General features: G+C 42.6%; 1 protein-coding gene across 1 annotated transcript in view; it reads left to right on the top strand.

Moving 5' to 3' along the window:
* The window catches only part of CEP192 (centrosomal protein 192), a 100,024-nt gene that overhangs the window by 42,416 nt on the left and 43,047 nt on the right, over window positions 1-14,561 (top strand). Inside the window, 7 exon segments of the mRNA XM_025204721.1 lie at window positions 1-851; window positions 2,706-2,854; window positions 5,759-5,989; window positions 9,851-9,976; window positions 10,267-10,401; window positions 11,330-11,393; window positions 13,728-13,867. The exon segment at window positions 1-851 is cut by the window's left edge and continues 11 nt beyond it. Coding sequence (XP_025060506.1) covers window positions 1-851; window positions 2,706-2,854; window positions 5,759-5,989; window positions 9,851-9,976; window positions 10,267-10,401; window positions 11,330-11,393; window positions 13,728-13,867 — 1,696 coding nt within the window.

Here is a 14,561-nt window from a genome sequence, read left to right as displayed (position 1 = left end):
GGAAGAGCCAGCTGAAAAACTACATGATTTATCGTGGCAAAGAAATAGAAAAGTGACATCAGTTGTAAGTCGGGGAAGCCTGAATCAAAAATTGGAAGAAAAGGAATCTGTAGATTCCTCCTGCAGCCAACTTAAAGAAGCACCAAACAGCGAGCTGTCCGAGTGTTTGCCAAAAAATGAAAATCAGTTTGCACCTCCAAATGCAACATCTAATCATAATGAATTGGACCATGTTAACACAGCTTTATCAAACAAGTTGTGTGTCCTTCAGCCACTGTCTGTTAAGGCTGATACACCAGCAGCATGGCAGGATCATACAGACAAAACACAGAGGTCTGGATTATCACCTGTAAATATATTATCTACATACACTGGAATAGGTACCTATATGCTATTAAATCAAAACACTTCTGGGGAGCAGTATATTCCCATTTCAAGCTTTAAGTCTCTTGGGTCTGCCCCTGAGACTCAACCAGCGTCTTCTGTCATTCCCACGCTACTTACTGGACGTTCACTTGCCACAACTCCATTTGCACAACAGTATTTGGGAAATATGCAATCAAGCGGAAACACTGCATTGCCTCCTTGTCATGGTGGCAGCTCCACAGGTTTTGGTCTTCCAGTGGGACTTCATTGTTCTGGTATCCCAGCAGGACACATGCAGAGTTCAGTTGCCATGGGAGTTCCTTTAGGACCAAGCATTGGTCCTGGATTTTTGGGCACAGCTTCTCTTTGTAATCCATGTACCACTTCCTGGAACCAGAATATTTTGAATACAAATTCATACACTGGCCAGCCTCCTGGAACTTTTGGGGTTGAACATTGGGAGTCACTGTCATCCTCTGGCTTTGGTAAGTTATTCCTCTAATGTTTATTGAAGTAGAAGAAGCTTTTGGCACTGCTTTATTCCTTCTTTTTCTTATTAAAGAGAATTTAAAAAATGTTATTTTCGGTCTTCCATTATTTGTTGGTCTTCATTTTGGTTATTAACCGTAAATAACCTAAATGTTACAACAACCTTTGTTATGAAATGTTCATTTGCCTTTAATAACATCTGTTGCTTTTCTTTGCACTTCCCCTGATGAGCCCTTTTGAGATGGGATGTCCAAAACTAAACATTGTGTTCAAGGTGAGGGTTTGTCATTGATTTGCTTTCTGGCTGTATACCACTTTCTCTGTTTTTGAACTCGAATACAGAATAATATTTGAATTCTTTCTTCTTTCCTCTTAATTTCTTTCCTGATGATTTTCATTTGAGCAGGTATCTTTGTTGAACTTAATCATAACACCTGGGTCATCCTCCTGGAGGTGGGGGAGACCAGTATAGAAGTCATGACTAATTCATGTAGTATTTTCTAAAATACAGTACCTTGCTTTTTGCAGCTACATTTATTCGGTTGCCCAGATGCCCATTGTTATTGTATTGCTGTGTTTAAAAAACAAATTTAAAAATCTCTCTCCATGCAGTTGCCTAGCTGAAGCTTCGTTGTTGACAAACTGACATGCCTCTATTCACTCCCTTTTAATTAATTAATTAATTAATTAATTAATTAATTAATAATTAATAATTAATTAATTAATTAAGGCAATACTTATTTGAGTACTGATTTCTACCATAACATAATGTTAATGATGCTTGTTTAATTGGGTATATTGTTTCTAAATAGAAGCTTGTCTATCCCAAAGTAGCCCTGAAATATATTTAGACTCCCACAACTTTTAGTTTTTGTTTTTTAAATGGAGTTGAGGGAATTGGTTCTGTAAGTATTAAGACTTGAGTTGAAATGTTTTGATGCAAAGGTGAGTTGAGATGGGGAAAAATAATACATTTTCATCCTTTTTTCTTGTGCTTGGGTTAGGATTGTAGTAGCTGAACTGAAGGCAAGTAAAGGTTAGAGGCCAAAAGGAATTTGTTCAACTTAAGTAATGTAATGTATGGAAAAGGCTCAAAAAATGGAAAGTGAAATGTAGCTTTAAAAGCTGGAACAACTTCCCCATGTATTTTTAATAACCTACAGGAAGTAGGTTTTTAGAAGAGAAGCTATACTTGCCATCAAAAATCACAATAGCTTAAAAACACTACAGCATCCCTAGTAAAAACAATATTTGTGGAATGAAGAATTCACTATCTTGTGCAGCAGAGCTGCTTGTAAATTGCTTTGTGGTAGCCTTTTCTGCTAAATAAAAGCAGACATCACTGTAATGACATAGCAGTGTCTAATTTTTTTACCCAATTCTGTAATTGTATAAAAAATATGCCTAAAATGGGAATTTTGTCTTATCTTAAAGATATAAAACCTAATTAATATTGTGAACCTGATGCTTTAATAATGTTTTGAGGCGCGTATAGTTTACCCTGTCTGACTTCAAACCTTGAACTATGTATGGCTCACCCAACACTTTTTGTGGGCGTTAGTTACTGCCTTTAGGATATTATCTCCTTAATTATTTTTAAGGACATTAGAACCTAGAGAAAAAAAAGCCCATAATATTTTAACTTATGTCAGTCGTATAGGAGAGAGATTACCATAACATTTGAGACCTATGTTAATTAGCTATGCTTGGTATATGGACATACCTGTGAAGCTAGCTTCACAAAATTACTTTTAACTTTGCCAGTTTGATGCCTGGCTTTCTTACCACGCAGTGTCATGCTAACCAGAGAATTCCAAATACTGACAGTCACTAAAACATTTCTTTCCTAGGGCATGTGAGAGTACCAGAAGAGTTGAAGTTCCCTAATGTGTGTTGTGTGGGAATCGCATCACAAACCATACTTAGTATTTTTAATCCAACCGAACGTTGGTTACAAGTCAGCATTGGAATACTCAGTGTCTCAGTTAACGGGGAAAAGGTAAGGGTTTTTTTTTGGTTTTCATATTAATACAATATACTAAATGCTAAGTACTATGGGTATATAGACTCCAGTGAAAACTCTTACATTCTTCTCCTTGCAGCTTTTGTGCACTGTGAACTTACACAATCCTTTTCCATCTAGCATGGTAACAATTCCAGTCTGAAAAGGTTCCATATTCAGCTCTTTGATGCTTTCCCCCACCTTCTCAGAGTTCTGGCATGTGGTTTGTGCCATGCTTCTGGTTCTCTGGATTATGATAACATGGACAAATTTTAAATTCCTTCATGACAGGTGTGGTAAATAACAACCAACCAATGATAAAAAAAAAATACCCAGCACACGCATACACTTAATACCCCTTTTATATTTAAATAGATAAATTAGTAGCAATTTAAATTGAAGTTTTGCATTAGCTCCTTACTCCTGTATGGCCTGTTCTTGACCACTCTTAATATTTTACTTTATATGTTATATTGCTTTAAAAAGAGGCTGCATATTAATTTGTAGGAGTAGTGGAGAACAAGGCTATCATGCTGCAGGAAGCTAATGGCTAAAAATATGGAGAGACATAATCAGTTCCTGCACTGAGAATTTTCATGTTCTTAGTAGTGGATTAACAGGGGTGTGCAGGTATTCCTGTCCACTAGCTGGAGAGCTAAACAAATGCCTCTAAGGTGAGCTCTCTAGTCAGGAGGCACTAGATCAGGGGCATCCAACCTTTTTGAATGTGGGGCCAGATCACAAACTTTGGGCCAAGAACACATTTTTTTCCTCGGGGGGGGGGGGAGCCATATTCAAAGACCTCACAGGAAGCGACATCACATCAGGAAGTGATGTCACGTGACCTTTGACACCAATGAAGTTGCAGGAAGTGACAATGAAGTGGGTCTGCTCCGCATGGGAACTTACCCCATGTTCCCATCTGCCCCGGCTGGCCCCAAGGCGCCCCCCTAGCTCTGCACGGGAACTTATCTTGTGCCTCCATCGACCACACATGCAGGCAGGGCGCAGGCCATGCTGCAGCTCCCCCGGCCACATGCCGGGGGCAAGGGGCAAAGCCCATCTCCAGCTCCTCCAGTCGGGCGCAGCTGGGGCAGCCCCGCTCCGTGCAGCCCTCAGGGCAGCTATGGCAGGACCCAGCTCACTGAGCTGGGCCCTACGGGGGTAAGCGACTCCCCTCCCCTCGCTGCCGGCTGGGGCCCGCGGGCCGGCCCTGCCTGCCCTGCCGCGGCTCGGCACTCCGTGGCGGCTCCGCACTCCGCCGCCATGGCTCTGTGCTGCCACCGCAGCTCTGCGCTCCTCCACCATGACTCTTCGCTCTGCAGTGGCGCTGCTGTGGCTCCACGCCACCACCGTGGCTCCACGCTCCACTGCCGCAGCTCTGTGCTGCGGCTCTGCGCTCCGCAGTGGTGGCAGCAGTGCCGCCGCCACCGTGGGCAAGATAAAATGGCTTGGTGGGCCGCATGTTGGACAAGCCTGCACTAAATGGCTGCTTCTTGGGTTCCCCCACCCCAGGGAAGGGAACAGGCTGCCAGTGAGCAATTAGAAACTGCTGCTCTGTGAAGGATGGCCCCTTGCCCTATACCTGCACGTAGAGCTAGAACATGTAGTACATAGAACTGCATCACCGTCTTCACAAGATGTGGGAGGCACAAGCAGTGTGGCCTACCTAGTCTTGAGACTGCTTGGATGGGTCAGGTGGCAGGGAAATGTCTCCTGCTCCTTGCATAGCCCAGGGTAACCCAGTCTGCAAGGGAGCAGAGATTGCAAGAGGGAATTCCATGCCCCCACCCCCCTGGTTTGACCCATTTCAGGTGTCCATGGAGCTTTGGGGGATGGTTCAAACCAATCAAGTGATCAGTCCAGGAAGAGGATTTCTCCATGACTCCACCTGTCCTAGGGACACCCAGGCTTGGTTGTGCTGCGCTACCTATGTTCCTTGTACAGACCAGGGTCACCCAGTCTCTGCAGAGGATGGGGGGCAGTGGTGTGGGAATTGCTGCCACCACCTGAATGGTTTGCCATTCAAACAGCAGCAGCAGGGTACCCCCAGGGCTCTCTGATATTTTGTTGCTGGGCAGACTACTGGGAACCAGTGCTCGCCTTCCCCATCTCTCCCTTAGGGTGGAGGAGAGAGAAGAGAGGACTGTGAGATACTGAGGGTCTTCATTACTTTTGAGAAGAACATTGCTAACTTGAATGGCTGTGTGCAAAACTTCTTGGGAGAGTACTCCTTGATTGGAAGTACTCTTATTTTGTGGGAGAACCACTTCTCTTTCTTTTGCAAAAAACCCTTGAATGACTGCATTTATTTTTTGTGCCAGAGGAAAGGCATTTCCTCTGGCAAAGATGTATAGATTAAGGCCTGTGTGCAAATGTATAGATTAAGGCTATAGGCAGACAAGGTTCCTTGGGTGAATTTGATATCTTTTATTAGACCAACCCAAATAGTTGGAGAATAGTTATTAAGCAAGCTTTCGAGTTCAAAATCCCTTCGTCAGGCTAAGGAAGTTTCAGCAGTTGGTGTGCTCTTCCTGGATGGAATGAAAAGTAAAGAAGCCAGGGGCTGGGCTGGGGAGTCAGTTGCCAGGCAGATTATAATGTATCAAAAATCCAATGTCTATGTTTAATCCATGATCTCTAGGATTAAGATTAAGGTTAAGGCTATGCATAAATGTTATAGTCTTTTACCACGGTATTCTGGTGATTTATAAAGCCCCAGATAAATGGGCCCGAAACCAAAAAATGGGTGTCACATACAGCCTATTAAGGAGAGAAATTCCTGAGACATTTCAGTTCACTACCTATTGAATCATTCAGATAGTCATGTTTTGTAAGTATCGTAATAGGAATGGTGTGGGTTTTTTCTTGCAGTAGCTAACAAGATGTTTTTGTTTTAAGATTGATCCCATGAAGTATCAATGTCTGGTGTTCAAGAACAAAACCATTGTAGGACCTCACTCTACAGAGGAACTGAAAATACTTTTCTTACCATGTTATCCTGGAGTCTTCCAGTGTGTCTTCAGTGTTTCTTCCTGGCCAGTTTCTGCAGATGCAGAGACAATAGTCCAAGCAGAAGCCTTGGCCAGTAGGGTGGTTTTGACTGCAGTTGCTGAAAATCCTAATCTAGAGGTAAGCAGTTTATTGGACAGATGTCTATGTTTGTACCTTGTAAATTCTGTAACAATATTATAGTATTTGCTTGAATCCCAGATAAAGGTTTTTTTTCCTCACTTAACATGGTAGTGGGGGATGTCCCTCACTTTGGATTTGAGTACAAGGTGGTGAAGGGGCAGGCAGCTGCTTGCTACAGCTCTGACTCCAGCCCCAATCTGGGGTTGGAGTCAGAGCCTCAGCTCTTTATGATTAAATAATAAAAAATATAGTGCCTATATTTAAAAATGAGCAGGGGGTGTGATCCAGCTATCTATGAATTGCTAATCTGACTAAATATCCAAGTCCCTAAAAAAAAAAAAAAAAAGTAAAGGGAAGACCAGTTAGACATGGAGGTAAAATGGAAAAGGGATAAAATGCAGTGTGGATGTATCAAAGCTAAACTATGTCAAGATCTAACTCAATAGCTACATTTTGATGAGATTCTTTTTCTATATGGAAGAATTATAGAAATCATCCAACTGGGTTTCGGTAAAGCATTTGATACAGTGCTACGTGGAAAATTTTATTAGTGAAACAAGAATATGGGGAGTAGATGAAGAATTATATGTTGTTGTTTTTGTTTGTTTTGTTTTTGTTTTTTTATGAACTGGCTAAAAGGGTCAGTATGGGTAGCACTGAAGGGGGACCGTTGAGTGAGGAGGAAAGTTTTTAATGAAGGTCATCAAAGAACAATACTGGTTTTACTCTGGTTTATTATTTTCTTAATGACCTTCCCACAGAAGTGTAAGAATGCTGGATGAAAAAAATGCTTATGGCAAAGGCTGGAAAGAATTGTTAGTACAGGGTGATCAGGATCAGAAAGGTTTGCCAAATGCTTTTCAGGACTAAATAGTGAATTAAAATTAAATAGTGTGAAATGTAAGGGTGTTTACTTGCACTAATAACAAACTTTAAGTTGGGAGCTTACCAGTTAGAAACAACTGAGGATGACTAGTAATCAATCACAGAATAGCTGTGAGCAGGCGATATGTATTGCTGGACTGTTTTTTCCATCAGTTGAATATTTCTGGTTAAGTAGAGTGCTGTGTTTTTGATTAAACCTCTTTTGGAATACTTTGTCTTGGAATCCAAACAAGTTAAAGGGATCTTAGATCTTTGCCTAACACACCTCTTCCTTTCTTGATGCATAAGTATTTTGTTTTACCATTGTTGTTAGTCAGTAAAAACAAATTTAAAAAAATCTAATGCACTTTAAGTTTCTGGGGTTTTAATAAACCCATTTTAACATTTATTTTTAACAACCTGAACTTGCTGTAATGTATGTTAATTTAAAAAGGCTATATCAGTAAGTCTTCTGTACATTTTTAATGTGTCGGGGTAGGGGTTCTTGGCCCATACTGATAGCCAGTTATTCATTCAGCCAGTACCGATCCAGTAATCAATTTTACAGGAATGCAGCCAGGCAATATGGAGAGCAGCTTCCAGCAGGTATGTTTGTGGTGGGAAGGGGCGTGGAGATGCAGATCAGGGCCCCCGTGGTGTGGGGAGGGAGTGGGGCTGGGGCTGGATGGGGGTGCTGCCCAGTTAGGGCAGTGAATGGGACCTTAGGGCAGGGAGCAGGACAGAGCCATGAGCAGCATATCCAGAGGATCAGTGTCCCAGTACCTAAAAATGGTGGCTGGGGCACTTGAACTAAAGCTTGTCAAATGAATTTTAGTTCAAGTGCTGCTACCATTATTTATTTTTAAGTGCAGGGATGCTTTTGGGAGCAGAGTTGAGCGGGGCAAGGGCAGAGGCAGGATGCTTGCTGTGGGCACAGGGCTCTCTGCCCTGCTGCCTTTGCCCCAGGAGCTGCTCATTAGCTGTACATCCCCTGCCTGCCCAGCTGAGGGAGGCTCAACTCACCGGTCCCAGTGCTGCTGGGGAGGCAGGGGGTGTGCAGCTGGCGCGTGGCTCCCAGGGCAAAGGCAGCAGGGCGGAGAGCCCTGAGCGTGCAGCCCACCTCCACCCCATGCACAGATTTGGGGGGGGCACATGCCCCTATGCCTCCCCTCGGGGGTTGGATGCAGCAGCAGGAGCTGCCTAACCCCCCACACACTCGCAGGATGAGCCACCCGTGACTGTCCCACTCTTCTCCCTGCCCCAGCCCTGGGACCCATTTACTGCTGTGGCTGGTCAGTGCCCCCTCCCAGTTCCTGCCCCACTCCCTCTCTCACTGGGGGGCCACAATCTGTCCCCCGCCCCTTCCCCTCCGTAGACTTACCTGCAGGGTGCTGCTATCTACCTTCCCCTCTCCAGACTTGCCTACCCAGTTGCATTCCTGGCCACATGTATGCTGCTAAACATGCACGCAGTGTCCAGGGTCCTCACCAGAAGGCATATTATTTATTGGTACATTACCAGTTACACCAGCCAAAAAAAGCCAATAGGTGATGATGTTAATTTTCCTTTTATCACTGCTGATCAGTTGGAGTACTTTTTGGGCGGGGGGAGGGAGGAGGGTGGTTTTTTTAATTATAAGGAAAGTTTGTGTGACATTGTTTTAACTTTTAAGGTCAACTTGAGCTTTATAGATGTCACGCAGCATATGTTACATTAAGGGTCTGTTTTTAGTCCTTATGGGTGCAGACAGAAATGCAGCTCCCAGCTGTAACTCGGGAACAATTTTTGCAAAGCTTTCTGAGTTACAACCTTACCCCAGACCAAACAAGTTTACTGTTGATTCCAGGGGAGAGGGGAGTCTAGCAGCAACTGGGAGCCTGCAGCTAGGTTCCCATAGCAATGGCCAATGTTCGCTGGTTTCAGAATGAGGGGGGGAAAGGCTGTGGAGGGAGCTCATTCTTGGGGCTCCCCAACTGGTGCTGAAGGGTGGGGTGGGTGAATTGGAGCTCCCCACCCTGGGGAGGGGGCTATAATACACTCGCCCCGCCCTCCAGGGTGTGTTGAAAAATCCCCAGACTGAACTCCCTCTGCTCCGTTTCCCCACTCCCATTCTGAAAACAGCGACAGGCTGGTAGCTCCACAGGCACAAGTTACAAAAGACGTTAAAATTTGTTACATCTTTATCTGATACTTCATGCAATGAGGGGTCAGATTTTCACCCAATCGGCCATTTTTAATCTGTTTGCAACCGTATGCTTGTTTGGTCACAGCTATAACTGCTTTTTGTGGCCAGATCAGGTGAAAATTTGTCACTTCTGTCTGCACCTTATAATAGATCAGATAATAGCATTTGTATTTTCCCAAAGGCAAAACAAGGACAATATTGTCTGTTTAATGTCAAAGTCATCTTATTTTTCCTGCGTAATGGTAAGGAGACTGCAGAATTGGGGGATGTCTAGAATCATCTGGAGACTCCTGATCCCATATGGAAAGATGCAGGTTACAGATAATTTAGTTTACTCTGGGAAAGCAGTAACTCTCCTAGTAGAAACCATATAGTGTGTATGGACATTCAGGATTTTTCTCCAGAGCAAGAATGGCTGCTCCAAAAGAGAAATAATCCAGGAACAGCCAGGGTTAAATGACTCCCAGGAGAGTTTCTCTTGGGAAGCTGCAGCAGTCCTCCAGCATCCCAGTGTGCTTTGCTCCTTTCTCCCATGGGTCCAGGGAGCCAATCAGGGATAGTCTTTGCATTACTGCCAACTGTCACTAGGCAGACTGGAAACCTGCAGAGCAAGCTGAAATCCGTGCACAGGGGTTGCCTGGCTGTGCAGCGAGTTGGCGTTCAGACATCTGTTCAGGGTCTCTGGGTCAGTTTTTTTCCACTAGGAAAACAAACCTAAGAGAATTTTCCTAGATCATTTGAACATGCGTACGCAGTCATGATTTGAAATAACTTCTTGTAAAGCATTGTTTATTTCTATCTGTCATCAGGTGGAAACAGGAAAAACTGATGGTCTAGATTTTGGTGACTTGACCTGTGGCAGCTGGAAGTCTCTTCCACTAAAACTGATCAACAAGACCCAGGCTTCTGTGCCAATCAGACTTATTATCAATGCAGTAAGTATCAGTTTATATATATTAGCAATGACTTCTCTGTAACAGTAAATCTGTTGGTAAGGATGAAGTTTTGATGAAGACATATTTAAATTCTTATGGATGCTCAGATATTTAGGAATATTCTTCAAAACATAAAAATCTTGAACTAGTAATTTTAACTTGACTTTTACTATATAGTATTAGTAGAACTTTACTTACATTTCTAAATGTCTCATCAGCCTTGCTGGTAAGAAAAATATGGTGTTTATAGTTTTTGTTTTGTTTTTTTTTTAATTACATTTTATTGACAGAATGCAGTAGCCTGGCGTTGCTTCACATTTTCCAAGGAACCAGTTAATGGATGTTCATTCCAAACTGGTGCATTCTTTCCAGTTGCAGCTCCATCAGTTGTAAACCATGTGATGCATGCGAATTGCAATGGTCAAGTAAGTAGTCTATATGTTGTAAAACTTAGTTCTTCCAGTATTGTCCTAAAAAAATTCTGTTTCCCAATAACTGAATTCACAGTAATTATTTATAGAAAATTATAAGGAAATTGTATTGTTTGCAAAAACAAAATTAAAAAAAAAAAACCCCACTCAATCCCATTCTTCCTCCTTCCTGCACCCCAGATAGCTGAGTGACTAGCTAGTAATTGAGCTGTCAGTATGTTATAAGTAGATGAAGAGGATAGGCAGCTTTTTTAGCTGTTGTTTTGTTTTAAATATTAGAAAATTCCAGCAGCTTATGGAATTTTTTTAGTTAAAAATGAGTACAAGATTATTTTGAATTTTGACTTCATTATTCCATTTCCTCTTATGCTTAATAGTATAATAAAGGAAATCCAGATGGTTTCGAAAAATATTGGCTCACTTATATCTAAGGAAGAATATTTGTAGCTGTAGTGTTTCATAATAGCCAAAAAGTATTTTATTATAAAGTGCATTTTCAAAATGATCTAAAGAAACTTGTAGTTGAAGAGCGTTGCTATAGCCGTGGTGGTCCAGAAATTATGTGAAAGACAAGGATTTCTTAGGGTGATTATTGGGTCAACTACGTAGCTGGGAAAAAGTTAGACAAGCTTTCAAATGCAAGATGTTCTTCATCAGGTCTCTCATCTCAGGAAGATCCTGTGCCTAGCTTTCTGTGATTAGAGACCTGGCAAAAAATGTCTTGCATTCAAAAGCTTGTTTAACTTTATCCCAGCATCGTAGTTGGTCCAATAAAATATATCGCCCTAAGAAATCCTTGCCTTAAGAAACTTGTAATGCTCCATGTTTGGTACTTGCTACAACATTGTTTTCCAATAAAGTTAATTTTCTGTGTGTCCATTAAAAATGTGATTTTTTTTTTTTCTTTTTTTTTTTTTTTCAGGATCCTGAAACTTTAGTAGTCTGGGTTCTGTTCCATGCACCAAAGAAACACATCTCTTGTTCAGGTATAACAGTTTGACTCTCTTTTGTATAGAAAATTTGCTGTTTAAAGTTTGCTTTAAGACTCGAGGAATAAGTTATGAATTAAATGAAACATTTTAATTGTGGCTTCTATTATGTCTTAGTTTATGAATGATCCATCTTGGTGTTTTATAGATCAGTCTATTCCCTGACTATTGGGGAAAATATAAAAATATTTCCATTCTCTCTGATACCTTAGTGTGAATGCTTCATAATCTAAATGTGTTGATAAGTATGTTTTTCTTATGTACTAGGTTTCAGAATGTGGCTGTTCATTGCAGGACATATGAATTTCCCTCAGCTTTTATTATGATCGTTGAACAGCTGCTGCCAAAATGAAATACTGAATGTCATAAACCCCACAAAATTTGGAGGTGTTCATAAGATGGTCATACATGTGTTCTTTGAGACTTACTGAACATGTGTTGTCTCTACAGATAGATGGTGTTAAGCTGTATTTAGCTATATATTCTTGTACAAATATCGCAGTGCATAGAAACGATTGTAATTTTGATGCAGTTTTTATGCTTTACCCAATGCTGGTTACTAGAGCAGTGATTAACTTAAGCATTCCTCACTTATTCACTCTTGAAAGAAGTAATCACTGAGGCCCTCTCTACACATTACATGTATTATGCAGTTAGGTGGTTAATTGCACAATTAACTGGAAACAGCTACGCATGCAGTGTACCTGTCTCATCATAAAAAGGTCCAGACAGCTATAAAGTTAGACTTAGAAAATGCGTATACCATAGCTGGTTGCTATTCAGCTTTAATTTGCACATGTAGCAGGGTCTCCCCTTTCAGCTGATGGAGTTCCCAGCCACAGGGGTGTACCATGCCACAACTAAAGGGACTCTCAGCCCAACAGCTGCTGACTTCGGATCCCAGCAGTGTACCTCACCAGTACCAGGACTCATCTAGGTTCCAGAAGCCATTGGGCATGGCTGTGATCTCCCAGCTGCAGGGGGAAATGTGCCCCTTTGCCATGTGCTCAGCTGAGGGGGCTCCTGGCTGTGGGAGCTTGCTTCTGGCTGCTGCTTGTTGCTGCCCAGGATTGGGCTCCCCATGCACTAGCAGTAAGGTGCAGTAGGATCTAATCCATGATCCCACAATCATGTCTTTTACTGTGTACATGTGGCATGACAGGAGGTAAGTTTGTGTGGATCATGTATTCGATCCCATTACACCTTTACCTGCTGGTATAGAGGGGCCCTGAGAATTAGCATCCGAGTGTTACCCATCAAAAACGGTTGTTGGTTGCAGACCATTATGAGGCTTGAGGCATGAGGAAGACCCTTCCAGATAAAACATTATTTACATTTTAAAATAAATCTGTAAGAATAACATCTGGCTAGGCAGGCTATTAAAGGATGAACATTTTTCAGTGGAGAAAATTAAGTGAGAAACAGTATCTTGGGATATATCTGAAAGAATGCAAGTATTCTCCTTGTGGTAATTAAATCAGAAAAGAATTCTAGGCTGATAAATATGCACCTTTTGGGTGCAGTAGGGAATGAGGGGAGGGCAAGAAGTTATATGCATAGCATAGGCTCCTCAAGAATCCAGTGAATAATATGTGGAAATGACCAGATAAGTAACTATACTTAAGCCTTTATGGGAGGGCAAGTCTTCCTCTACTTTTTTGGGCGTAGGAAAGCTAGAGTCCCTTGGCCAGTGGGCTGTGTGTTCTGGCTGATAAGAGATGTAGGAGCTGCTCTCTAACCTGTTGAGCTGGGTAAAACTGCAGCTTGGGTTTAAGATGTAGAATAAAATCAGATTATTGTTCTGATATTTTCTTTTGTGTGTTCATTCTTATATCTCTGCCTGTATCTTGGCATATAGTTACTGTTTGTTTGAGTTCTTATGTTTGCTCGTTTTTGTAAAAAGTATTTCTGTTGTCTTTTATAATACTTACTGTCAGTGTTAACTGTGATCTCAGAGTATTTGACCATACTGGCAGGCCCCTTTCAAGGTTGGGGAGATTTATCTTTTCTGAGCGGGTTACTAGACAAGACTGTGATTCTTTTAGATGGCAAAATTTCTGTTATGACCTAACAATACCTAGCTGAGACTAGTAAAGCTGAGGGGAGTGACCTTTGGAGCATCTCAGGTCGTCTTCAGTGGTCAAGTTTCAGATGGCAATTAGGGGCTTGCAGCTGAAGGGAACCTTAAAGGTGCAAGAGCACCCTGCAAATGTGTGTCCGAGGTATACCAGGCCTCATCTGGAGTCGGGATGTATCACAGCAAACAACAAGCACAGATGTCATACTCAAATTTTGAATCATGGTTGAATTTTTTGTTTACTTTGCCTTTAGATTCTTTGGGTCCAGCAGATGAATTTGTAGCAAGAGTTGATGTGGAGGTTGATAGTCTGGGGCCTACTAATGTGATAAAAAGCATTCCCCTCCGAGCAAGAGCTGGAACAGCCAGGATACATGCACCACAAGACTTGCAGGTATTCTTCTACAAGAAAAGTAAGCTTTTAGTGTACTGCATCTTCTCTCAATCCATGCACGTCCAAGAAAGACATGTACCGTGTCTTTGGAAAAATAATGTTCTCCTACACTGCCTTCCAGAGTCATGGCTAATTGTGTGACCGAGTAAGTCCTCCAAGAAACAGTGTCCAGGGAGTGTGACATCTCATGAGAGAGTCTGAGTGAGGTAGCAGGAACTTCCTGGTGTATCAGGACAGCAACAAGGTTAGCCCCTAGACCAGGGGTGTCCAACCTTTTAGAATGTGGGGCCAGATCACGAACTTTTTATCACCCAGCGGGCCGGTCAGTCATGTTCAGAGACGTCACAGGAAGTGGTATCATATCAGGAAGTGATGTCACGTGACCTTTGACACCAATGAAGTTGCACGGGTTGACATGGTGCTGCAGGAGCCGCTTGGCTACAACTGGGTTGACCTGGTGCTGAGAAGCCACGGGGCCAGGCCGGGGTTAACCTGGGGCCTGCTGGTGCTATGCCCGGGTTGACGTGGTGCTGCAGGACCTGCCTGGGCAGGGTCGGCACCAGCCAGGAAAAGCAGCATGCAGCTGAAGCCGGCTTCCTATGTGCTGCTGGGGATGGGACGAGGCTGTCCAGGTCTGCCAGCAGAATCGGCGGCGAAGCCATGTGCTACTCGGGACTGACCGGTGCAGGCTCGT

The sequence above is a fragment of the Alligator sinensis genome, unplaced genomic scaffold (assembly GCF_000455745.1).
Source record: "Alligator sinensis unplaced genomic scaffold, ASM45574v1 scaffold515_1, whole genome shotgun sequence".
NCBI classification, from domain to species: Eukaryota; Metazoa; Chordata; order Crocodylia; family Alligatoridae; genus Alligator; species Alligator sinensis.
Note: the sequence above shows the minus strand (reverse complement) of the source record. Positions and strands in the feature narration are given on the sequence as shown.